Source organism: Pan paniscus, chromosome 13, assembly GCF_029289425.2.
Source record: "Pan paniscus chromosome 13, NHGRI_mPanPan1-v2.0_pri, whole genome shotgun sequence".
NCBI classification, from domain to species: Eukaryota; Metazoa; Chordata; class Mammalia; order Primates; family Hominidae; genus Pan; species Pan paniscus.
Window position 1 is genome coordinate 37,345,639 of NC_073262.2, and position 12,655 is coordinate 37,358,293.

Sequence of the window (12,655 nt, forward strand, 5' to 3'; positions counted from 1 at the left end):
GTTGAATCCCTCAATAGACCAATAACAGGCTCTGAAATTGAGGCAATAATTAATAGCCTAACAAATAAAAAAAAAGTCCAGGACCAGACGGATTCACAGCCGAGTTCTACCAGAGGTACAAGGAGGAGCTGGTACCATTCCTTCTGAAACTATTCCAATCAATAGAAAAAGAGGGAATCCTTGCTAACTCATTTTATGAGGCCAGCATCATCCTGATACCAAAGCCTGGCAGAGACAGAACAAAAAAAGAGAATTTTAGACCAATATCCCTTATGAACATCGATGCAAAAATCCTCAATAAAATACTTGCAAACCAAATCCAGCAGCACATCAAAAAGCTTATCCACCATGATCAATTGGGCTTCATCTCTAGGATGCAAGGCTGGTTCAACATACACAAATCAATAAACATAATCCAGCATATAAACAGAACCAAAAACAAAAATGACATGATTATCTCAATAGATGCAGAAAAGGCCTTTGACAAAATTCAACAGCCCTTCATGCTAAAAACTCTCAATAAACTAGGTATTGATGGGACATGTCTCAAAATAATAAGAACTATTTATGACAAAGCCACAGCCAATATCATACTGAATGGGCAAAACTTGGAAGCATTCCCTTTGAAAACTGGCACAAGACAGGAATGTCCTCTCGCACCACTCCTATTCAACATAGTGTTGGAAGTTCTGGCCAAGGCAATCAGGCAGGAAAAAGAAATAACTGGTATTCAATTAGGAAAAGAGGAAGTCAAATTGTCCCTGTTTGCAGATGACATGACTGTATATTTAGAAAACCTAATCATCTCAACCCAAAATCTACTTAAGCTGATAAGCAACTTCAGCAAAGTCTCAGGATACAAAATCAATGTGCAAAAATCACAAGCATTCCTATACAGCAATGACAGACGAACAGTGAGCCAAATCATGAGTGAATTCCCATTCCCAGTTGCTTCAAAGAGAATAAAATACCTAGGATTCCAATTTACAAGGGATGTGAAGGACCTCTTCAAGGAGAACTACAAACCACTGCTCAACAAAATAAACAAGGACACAAACAAATGGAGGAACATTCCATGCTCATGGATAGGAAGAATCAATATCATGAAAATGGCCATACTGCCCAAGGTAATTTATAGATTCAACGTCATCCCCATCAAGCTGCCAATGACTTTCTTCACAGAGTTGGAAAAAACTACTTTAAAGTTCGTATGGAACCAAAAAAGAGCCCACATTGCCAAGAGAATCTAAGCCAAAAGAACAAAGCTGGAGGCATCACGCTACCTGACTTCAAACTATACTACAAGGCTACAGTAACCAAAACAGCATGGTACTGGTACCAAAACAGAGATATAGACCAATGGAACACAACAGAGCCCTCAGAAATAATACCACACATCTACAACTATCTGATCTTTGACAAACCTGAGAAAAACAAATAATGGGGAAAGGATTCCCTATTTAATAAATGGTGCTGGGAAAACTGGCTAGCCATATGTAGAAAGCTGAAACTGGATCCCTTCCTTACACCTTATACAAAAATTAATTCAAGATGGATTAAAGACTTAAATGTTAGACCTAAAACCATAAAAACCCTAGAAGAAAACCTAGGCAATACCATTCAGGACATAGGCATAGGCAAGGACTTCGTGTCTAAAACACCAAAAGCAACGGCAACAAAAGCCAAAATTGACAAATGGGATCTAATTACACTAAAGAGCTTATGCACAGTAAAAGAAACTACCATCAGAGTGAACAGGCAACCTACAGAATGGGAGGAAATTTTTGCAATCTACTCATCTGACAAAGGCTAATATTCAAAATCTACAAAGAACTCAAACAAATTTACAAGAAAAAAAACAACCCCATCAAAAAGTGGGCAAAGGATATGAACAGACACTTCTCAAAAGAAGACATTTATGCAGCCAACAGACACATGAAAAAATGCTCATCATCCCTGGCCATCAGAGAAATGCAAATCAAAACCACAATGAGATATCATCTCACACCAGTTAGAATGGTGATCATCAAAAAGTCAGGAAACAACAGGTGCTGGAGAGGATGTGGAGAAATAGGAACACTTTTACACTGTTGGTGGGAGTGTAAACTAATTTAACCATTATGGAAGAGAGTGTGGTGATTCCTCAGGGATCTAGAACTAGAAATATGGTTTGACCCAGCCATCCCATTACTGGGTATACAGCCAAAGGATTATAAATCATGCTGCTATAAAGACACATGCACACGTATGTTTATTGTGGCAGTATTCACAAGAGCAAAGACTTGGAACCAACCCAAATGTCCAACAATGATAGACTGGATTAAGAAAATGTGGCACATATACACCGTGGAATGCTATGCAGACATAAAAAAGGATGAGTTCATGTCCTTTGTAGGGATGTGGATGAAGCTGGAAACCATCATCCTCAGCAAACTATCACAAGGACAAAAAACCAAACACCACATGTTCTCACTCATAGGTGGGAATTGAACAATGAGAACACTTGGACACAGGAAGGAGAACATCACATACCAGGGCCTGTCTTGGGGTGGGGGGAGGGAGGAGAGATAGCATTAGGAGATATACCTAATGTAAACGAGGAGTTAATGGGTGCAGCACACCAACACGGCACATGGATACATATGTAACAAACCTCCACGTTGTGCACATGCACCCTAGAACTTAAAATATAATAATAAAAAAAGTCAAATAACTATTTCCTACATTTAACAAAACTAGTTTAAAGAATATAAAATGTTGAAACTTAACAAATTATTTTAAAATTAGCATACCAGTAATGCCAAATATGTTGATGGGAAGAATAAGAGAGACAGAGATGAGAGAGAAACATCTTGAACCAGAACTTCCTGAACCAGTTAAGAAAATGATAAACTAAATAGAATTTAATTAATTTATTTATTTTTATTTATCTATATTTTATTTTTTGAGAAGGAGTCTCCCTCTGTCACCCAGGCTGCAGTGCAGTGGCGCCATCTTGGCTCACTGCAACCTCCTGCAACCTCTGCCTCCCAGGCTCAAGCAATCCTCATGCCTCAGCCTCCCGAGCAGCTGGGATTACAGGTGTCCACCAACACATCTGGCTAATTTTTGTATTTTAAAGAGAGGGAGTTTTTACTATGTTGGCCAGGCTGGTCTCAACCCCTGACCTCAAGTGATCCACCTGCCTCAGCCTCCCAAAATGCTGGGAAGGTATAAGCCACCATGCCCAGCAGATTTCATTTATTATTATTATTTTTTATTTTTATAATTATTATTTTTTGAAACGGAGTCTCTCTGTGTTGCCCAGGCTGGAGTGTGGAGTGCAGTGACGCGATCTTGGCTCACTGCAGCCTCCGCGTCCTCCATTCAAGCAATTTCTCCTGCTTCAGCCTCCCGTGTGTCCTGCCTCAGCCTCTGGAGAACCTGGGATTACAGGCATGTGCCACCACGCTGGGCTAATTTTTGCATTTTTAGTAGAGATGGGGTTTTGCCATGTTGGGAAGGCTGGTCTCAAGCTCCCAACCTCAGGTGATCTGCCCGCCTTGGCCTCCCAAAGTGCTGGGATTACAGACGTGAGCCACTGCACCCAGCCTATAATTTAAATTAAAGTTATTTTAAGAATTAATGTGTATTTCAAAACTAGAAGCTCTGCTTTATCATACTTATAAATGACAAATTCTAAAAATAATATCAGCAATAATAAAAAGAATTTAGTAGAACTGAGTAATCATTTTTGAACACATACATACTTTGATATATTGTATATATACATACATTTAAAAAGAAATTCACAGAAAATATTAAAGATAATACGCAATGAGTATTTGTTTAACAAAAGCTCAAACATATTATATCACCTGATTAAAGCCAGTTGATAGAGTTTGGATATTTAACCCCACCCAAATCTCATGTTGAATTGTAATCCCCAATCTTGAAGGTGGGGCCTAGTGGGAGATATTTGGATCATGAGGGTGGATTCCTTATGAATATTTTGGGCCATCCCCTTGGTGATAAGGGACCTCTAGCTCTGAGTTCACATGAGATCTGGACATTTTAAAGTGTGTGGCACCTCCCCCAATATTCCCCTTCTCTCTTGCTCCTGTTCTAGCTATGTGACCTGCCTGCTCTCACTTCACCAAAATAAAAGCTTTCTGAGGCCTTCCCAGAAACCATGCTTCCTGTACAGCTTGCAGGACTGTAAGCCAATTAAACCTCTTTCTTATAAATTACCCAATCTCAGGTATTTCTTTACAGCAACATGAGAACAGTCTAATATACCAGGAAAAGATAAAAATGATTTTTGATTTTTAGCACTATTTAGAAAGTTCTTCCTAATAAAGTATGTATGTCTAGGAAAGATAATGTGAATATCAAGAAAGGATAGGTAAAAGTCATTATTGTATATTATATGGGTGTATGTCAGGAAATCCTAAGACTATGAACCAATTTTTTTAAAACTACTAGTAGAATTAATAATAAAATTAAGAAAACAGTTGGATGCAAGATATTCCTGTAATGCCAATATAACACCCATTTGTTTCTTCAGACATTAGCACTAACCAATTAGATACACAGATGGAAGAAAACACCCCATTAATAATAGTGATGAAAAAAATCTCAATTCACATGATATTAAATGTAACTGGGTGCAGCAAAAATAGAAATAAAACTCTTGCAAATATTTTTTTAACATATCTAGAAAATGGAATCCAGAAACTAGTTGGTATAGGAATATTCATTTGAAATTTAATAGAACTTGTGTCAACATATACAAAACTAAGTAAAACATGTTTATGTATTTTCAAACAATTAAAATATTAGAAACATATCTTTATACAGTAAACCTGGGATTTTTTTAAGCAAGAAAGAAACTTAGTATCATAAAAACTAAACACTTTTATATGACAGAAGATACCACAAATTGTGTTAAAATTTAATTGATAGGTAATTTTGGTTAAATATGGAAGACTATACAAAACTCTTTCCAGGAATACCACTAAAATGATATTAAAAGGATTAAAATGAGAGTGAAGACATTTGTTTATAAAGGTGTACAAACAACAACAATAATAATATAAGGACCTAATAGTAATAACATTTAAGAAGCTAGAAAACTTATCTGATAACTGACAGCCGACTTGAAAGTACTGAATTCCAAATCAGCAATGGATAAATTGGAACTTGATTTGGACTCTATAGCCTCAAAAGACTAGGAATTTGAGCATCAAGTAAAACTGAAAAAGGAATTAAAAGTAGTGTTCAAAACTAGAGAACTAATTGAAAATGCATCTGTCAATAATTAACCCGTCTATATTAGGGTTCTCCAGAGATACAGAATCAACAGTGTGTGTGTGTGCGCGCGCGCGTGTGTGTGTGCATGTACTCACGTGCATATTAATTTATTTAGGAATTGGCTCACATGATTATGGAGCTTGACAAGTCCCAAGTTCTGCAGTCTGCAAGCTGGAGACCCAAGAGAGTCAATGGTGTGGTTCCAGTCCAAAGGGCCTGCTGGCTTTATACCCAAGAAGGACCAATGTTTTGGTTTGAGTATAATGGCAGGAAAAAACTAATGTCTCAGTGCAAGGCAATCAGGCAGAAGGAGTTTCCTCTTGCTCATGGGAATGTCAGCCTTTTTGTTCTACTTGGGCCTTTAACTGTTTGGATGGAACTTCATTATTTGGGAAAAGTAAAGCAGAAAATCTCTACACTGGGCACAATTAAGCATGGTGCTACCATTTTGAAAATAAAATGATTAAGGGAAACCCTGCTCATATACTGATACTGAGACCCTCTAGAATATGTTTTCTATTTTGTCTTCCGAATATTGTCAGCCAGGATCATATGATCCAGATAATATTCTCTGAAAACTGCAACCATTCCAAGATTTGAAATAATTTGAGCTATTACTTCTTCAAATATTTTTCTGTCCACTTCCAGGGCTCTAATTATGCAAATGTTAAATGACTTGCTGTTGTTGTACAGATCACTTAGTCTCTATTCATTTCTTTTCCATTCTTTTTTTCTTTCTGTGCTTAGTAGCTATGTTTTCAAGTGAAAACACCTATATAGCCACAACAGAGCTCATGAAATAAAATGTTACCTTGTAAAAAAGAAACAAACAAAATATTACCAAAACCACCTAGGTCCCTATCATGTCCCCTCTCTAGCCAATAACCACTCCTAGACATTGTGATTGTAACACTGCTGAATGCTTGGGGGGGTGCTGGTGTCTTCCATTCGAATGTGTTGAAGTATGTTTTAGCAGGCAGTAATGTTACCTGTGGATCAGCTTGGTCTTTCTGTGGTTTGTCTTTAAGTTTCATTAGGGAAATTCCAGAGTAGACTTTAAGGTTAATTTAGCCCTCCTGCTAAGGCAAAACCCTTGTTAGATCATTAACAAATGGTCTCAGAGCTTGAAGAGGTATCACTGTTCACACTACATGAAATTGAAATGTCTCCTAGACCTGTGTGAGCTTTAGAATATGTACATCTTGCAGATTCTCAGAAGACATTCTTTGTCTGAACTTGGGGAGTTTCACTCCATGAATGTCCAAATTAGTAGTTAGCTAAGAACTCCAGGAGGCCCCATATAGATATCTAGATCATTTTGTTTGCCTAGCTCTTTTCTTTTCAGTATTTTGTGTCTCAAATTTCAACTTCCTGTACCTCTCCGACTCTGGTTGCTGGATCCTCACCATGGTCTCCTTGGAATCTCGTTCCTTTCATCACCATTCAGAAAGTGCCTCTAGCTAGAAAGCCATGGTGATTGTAAGGCTCACTTCATTTGGTTTTCTTCCTCAATCACCAGAGTCCCATGCTACTCATCCAAAGTATCAAAACTGTTGGTTTATATATTTTGCCCTTTATAACATTGTTTACTATGGAACATAAATCCAGTCCAAATAAATCCAATGATATTCCATCACTTTTAGATGTGAAAATTATCTTCTCTCTCCAATTCTCTTGAATTGCGTTACAATCGTGCTAGTTTAATGAATAATCAGTTAATTAACTTTTGATACTTTGTATGAGTCACGTTTTTAATTTTTTGAAAGTTATACTTTTACAAGGTATAGAATTATACTTTTACAAGGTGTAGAAAAGTGTTGTTAGGTGTAGTTGTTGTCATTAATCATTCTCTCTTAGGAAGATATATAGAAGTATTTATGGCGGAAATAATATAAAATGTGGGATATGCCTTAGTCTGCTAGTAAGAAAAGGAAAGAGAAGTGGGGGAAGAAGAGATAAATGAAATAAGGTTTGTCACATGTAGATAATTGTTGAAGCAGGATGATCAATGTATAGGGCCCATCATAATGTTTTTTATAACTGAGAATTTCATGAAATAGAGGTAGAGATAGAAATGGAGATAGAATGGAAGGTGTCGGGGCAAAGGGAGAGACAGATGGAAATTGAGGGCAATGGAAGCCTTACTTTGTACTCCAAATAGATGATATTGAGAATCAAAGAAATCAGACTGTATAAGAAAGAATGATAACAAGCATATTAAATATCAAAAACTTGAGGAGCCTAAAGACTGCTTCTATTAGATTGTCATTCACTGCTCCAATGCACGAAATGAGGCACCCTTCTTGCAGTGCCTCATATGGTTCTGGAAGTAATAGTGGCTCTAAGTGATAATACATCTCACTGCACACATGGGTAAAATACGCTGCAAGCCCCTGAGTAATGAATTACTGTCATCTGACAAGGGCCAATATCAATTTAGCACATGCAACCAGAATTTATAGTCCAGATTATAGAAAGTTATCATCATTCTCATCCTCTGGCTTTCAGCTTGAATCAAAGAAAAGAACTAGGTAGTATGAGGGTCGTGATCATTAGGCACCTCCTCCAGAGACAAATACAGGTTTCCATCTGCGTGATAAAGACTGTTAGGTGAGGTTGAGGAAGTGCTTAGAGCTAAGCTCTAGTACTAAACATTGGGATAAATTGCTTCCCTGAAACATAATTTACACAGGTGATGCCAAGGTGCTGAAAATACTGAGTCATCAGGAATAAAATGTCATTGCTCACAGCCTTTCCCCAAAATAACACTGGAGCACCATTAAAAAAAGGGGGGGGTGTTTTTCTTAACCTCAAATGCTTAATTATAGACCACTTATCAGAAAACCGGCACGCATTTCTCTTTCTCTTCTAAAGCAGGGCATTTGCCTGAAGAAATAATGGCAGTTTCTGCATTGGCTTTCACTAGTATCTCCTGCACACATAAAGAGTTACAGAAAAGAATAAAGCACAGAAATAAGGTGAATTTTAAAAAGACAATATTCAGACTGTGACAGAATCCAGATTCCATTACACTTAAGCCCTATATAGTTTCTTTGCAAAGTCTTCCTTTGTGATCGTTTTTCACAGATTGTTCTGGTGATAATTCAAAGATTTGGGTCACTTTTTGATCATGAAGTTTCCTTGGGACCACTGTTTAATGAGCCTCTAATTCCCACTATGTGAAGGGATGCTTGGCTACAGTTCTGGCCAACCCCTGATACATTCAGCTAGAGGTGAATCAAAGTTCAAACAGGTTTGCTAAATCTAAGTCATCTTTCTGGAGTGGGTTTGCAAAGTCTTGCTTCTGCAAAATATACAAGAGTTTGGAAATTCACTTCCAATACACTTGTCCTATCAATATCAATGTTTAGGAAATTCCTTTGCCAAGACTCCAAGGAGAGATATAAATAGAAAATCTGTGTTACTGAATGGAAAATTTCAGTAAGGATTGGTAGCATAAATGAAGGCAACCCAATATTGTTTCAGATACATAAGTGGCTAATCAACTTCAAATGTTCCAAGATATTTGCATCCAGAAATTTACAAACTTCTCTTGAAGAATAGATGATTCTATGAATAATCCTCAGCATAATTCTGAAGTATGTAGGATCAGGACAAAAACTGGAAAAAATTAGTTAGGTAAAAGAGAATATTGGGTGGTAAGTAATGAACTACGAAATGTCTATATATTTGTATGTATATGCATGTACTTATATACATGTATAAACATGTATACACACACATACCTTTAAAGAGTAAACACTATTAGGAAGGTTATTGTATGCATGATTACACAATTTTCCTTTCATAGTAAAGCATTCTAGAAAAGTAAGCATGTTAAAGTAAAAAAATATATATATATGTGTGTTATGGGAATAAGAAAAAACACGAACATAAAACAAAGGAAACAAATAGTTTTTCATTTTCTTCAAATTCCTCCTTGAATTGTATTTGTTTTTTTCTTGATCCATTTATGGTTTTCCCAATACAGTTTTAAAAAAATGGTCCCAATACAATTTTTAATGCCTTTGTCTTATTTGTTCTTCTGTACGGTTTGCAATTGGTAGTTACTGTCAGGTCAGTAATCCATTCATTCAAAGTCATCTTTGTGATGCATTATTTTTAAGGACTACTATTAAATTAGATATAAGTCATGTTTCAGTAATGGAGGTAACATTTTATTTCTAAAAGATCAAGTAATAACTTATTTTGTGCAGGGGAAGGGATCTTTCCTGTATAGCTTAAAAAATGTACTGCTCCCTGTCTGGGATTTCCCAACCACGTGGCAAACAAAGTAAGTGGGAGGGGGCTTTGTGGTGGTTCTTCTTCATCACAATTCTGTGTTAGGTAATACCTTATGAAATTTATTTTATACATATTATATCTAATTTTTTAAACAATCTGAAAAAAATAGCTATTATTGTCCTCACTTCCCAGTAAGAAACCTGTAACTCAGACGTTTAAATAACTTGCTGCAACCACACTTAAAGACATGTTCAGCTTATTTATGTGTTTGTCTCTAAAGAAGTACCTTTGGAGGAGAAAATACCCAACAAATAGTGAATTTGTCCCAATATCATATGTCACACTGCAGACTATCAAAGGAGAATTTGGTAAAATAATGGCCAATATTAAAGATCCTTAAATCAGCTCATGTTCTACAGAACACTTATAAAATAATTGTTTCCTTTTTCTAATAAAATGCACATTGAAGTGCTAATTAAATTACAGGCACAATGATTTAGTTTGCTGCCTTTGCTATAATCATTCTCATTATCATTGTCCAATACTGATTGGGATTGTCCTATGATGACGGGACATTATGCTAAGATCTTGCAACTTAACTAAAGTTATGCAATATATCTAGACTTAGGGAAAATAATCAGGTATGAGCCCTAATTACCATTTTTTCACTTTGAAGTTTACATTTACATGGGACAGTACAGCATAGCATCTGAGAAAGAACAAGGCCATTGTGGTCAGACAGACCTGAGTGGCCATGGACAAGTGTTATATCATCATAGTGCAATGTTGTTATAAAACTTAAGAGTTACATGTAGCTTTCAGTATAATGTTGGTTATATAAGATATGCTCAATAAAAGTCTGTATTGTCATTGTCATAGCTTCTATCATTATGTAACTTAGAAGGTACATAAGCAGGTAAAGGAACAACCTTCCCATTTCATGCTGACAAGTGAGTAACTATGTTGTCTTTCTGACACATGAAAGGAGGTTAAAATATTTTCTCTACCTCCAATTTCTAAACACTCCAAAAATTAAATAATTATGTTTCGAAAAAGAAGCCTTGAAAAAACAAAAACCCAAAAGAAGCAAACACAGAATGCTAAACCTTCACAACTTTGTGTAAAACGTTCTTACAATAAAAATTTTAGCCCAGTGGCCAGATACCTTAAGAGGGCAATGTTTTCATTGCAAAGTGATTAGAGCTTAATGGAGTCTTCTGTGAGTAAATTAGAAAAACAAAAGTGAGGAAGATCATGACCTTACATTTAATTAAACTTCTTCAGGCTGCTAATTCTTCTATAGGTTGATTAATAAAGAGTGGTACTAGCACACTTTCTAAAATATAAACATAGTACTCACTCATGGAATAATCACACAGATAACTAAAACAGCTGCCCTTCTTCTTAAAATAAATATTGCATTTTAAACAAAGAAAAGTATTGAGTCTAAATCTACCTTAATTTTTCCAAGATAATTGGACCGAGAATATAAGAGCAAAATATCTGGCTTCATCAATAGAATAATGTTCATTCTGAGCTCATCACTTATTAAGTACAAAACTTTGTGCAAACCACTTAACCTTTCTACACATCAGTTTCTAAGCTGAACAATGAACTAGTAATACTACCAACCTAATAGGATTAGTACAAGTACTAAAGGGAATAGTTCCTACATGTACCTTGCACAAAATAAGTGGTCAATAAATTTTAACTTTCATTATATTCAGGTTACACACAAAATAAATGACTTAGTAGTACAAATATCCCACTTCTACAAGTTATTCTTATCAGTTTCTCTTCATGTCAATATTACATTGCTCTAAAAACAACTCAACAAATAAAAATAACAATAGAGTGAAATCTCTTTCAGGAACAGAATTATACAAATATCAAAGATAAGGGCTCAATATTTAATAAGGAATAATAATTTGAAGCTCTAAACATAAGATATTAACTGATTTTAAAGATATTTTCCATTTCCATACAGAGATTTTCATAGTCTTTCCACAAATTGTCACTATGACAATCAAGTTCAAAGTATCCTAATTTTCCTTTCTAATGTTTGAATTCATATAATTTGTTCCTAATCCCCACTTTCATTTTTTTCAGTGTTTACTTTGAAGTATGAGTATAAAATATCAGAATTTATCTTCTGGGAATAGTAAGTTGAAATATGCTCCTTGAATAATATTTATTTTGCCATACTCCTGTTGTGCTTCCAATTTTTTAAAACTTTAAAAGAAAAAAATAAAGGTATATGCTTTAGTTTTTTTTTTTTAAGGTATTTTTGTTAGCTTTGGAAGAAGTAGAAACATGGCAAAAGAATGCCTCATCTTCAGGAAAACAGTAAAAGGCAAAAACAGATCATCACTAACAGAAGCTAAATCACACAGTGGAGTTGAGCTCCTAAGATGTAATTGATTCTGCCAGGATAAAAATGGAACAGGACCAAGATATTATAACGAGAATCATTTTGTTACTAAAGAAGTCTCCTTTCACAATGGGTGCACAGTTGAATCCTAGTGTGATCATTATAGGCTTATTTTCCTTGTTCATGTAACTGTGATAAAGGCCGTGGAAGAAGGACTGGCATTTTAAATTGCTCAGTCTTGCTTGCAGGCTTTTTTTTTTCTTTTTTTCTTTCTTTGGATTTCTCAAAAAGAAAAAAATTATTTTCCCATGTTACTAGAAGAATGCTTTGGAGACTAGCACTGTGAATGCACAACGAACAACAGTGAAGGCAACAATAGATTATCAGAGCATTGACAAAGAAAGAGAAATTACCTGTGGGCATTTGCTCCAAAGTCCCCACTCAGACATGACACACTCATTGGGACACATAAGAGAACAGGACTGGGTTTCCGGGGGAATTTCATCCTGGTTGCACAGGTTGCTATCCACTGTTCCACCTTCACCATCCGCAGTATTCACACATCTGTAAAGCAAGGTCACAAGATAGTTTGATTATTTAAAACAGTGGAGAGTATATTTAAAATAGTTATGATGTATCATAGTAACTGACAATAGTTAAATATAACATAAGACCAGCACAGAAACCAAGGGGAACAAAACTTTCCTCCTTTAGTCAGTCAGGCTTTGTGAGCGTTAACTCAGTACA

The 12,655-nt window shown here is 35.8% G+C and overlaps 1 protein-coding gene across 1 annotated transcript in view; it reads right to left on the bottom strand.

Moving 5' to 3' along the window:
- Window positions 1-12,655, bottom strand: part of THSD7B (thrombospondin type 1 domain containing 7B) — a 914,353-nt gene that overhangs the window by 91,667 nt on the left and 810,031 nt on the right. The window contains exon 17 of the mRNA XM_024927960.4: window positions 12,322-12,472. Coding sequence (XP_024783728.3) covers window positions 12,322-12,472 — 151 coding nt within the window. The remainder of the gene's footprint in view (window positions 1-12,321; window positions 12,473-12,655) is intronic.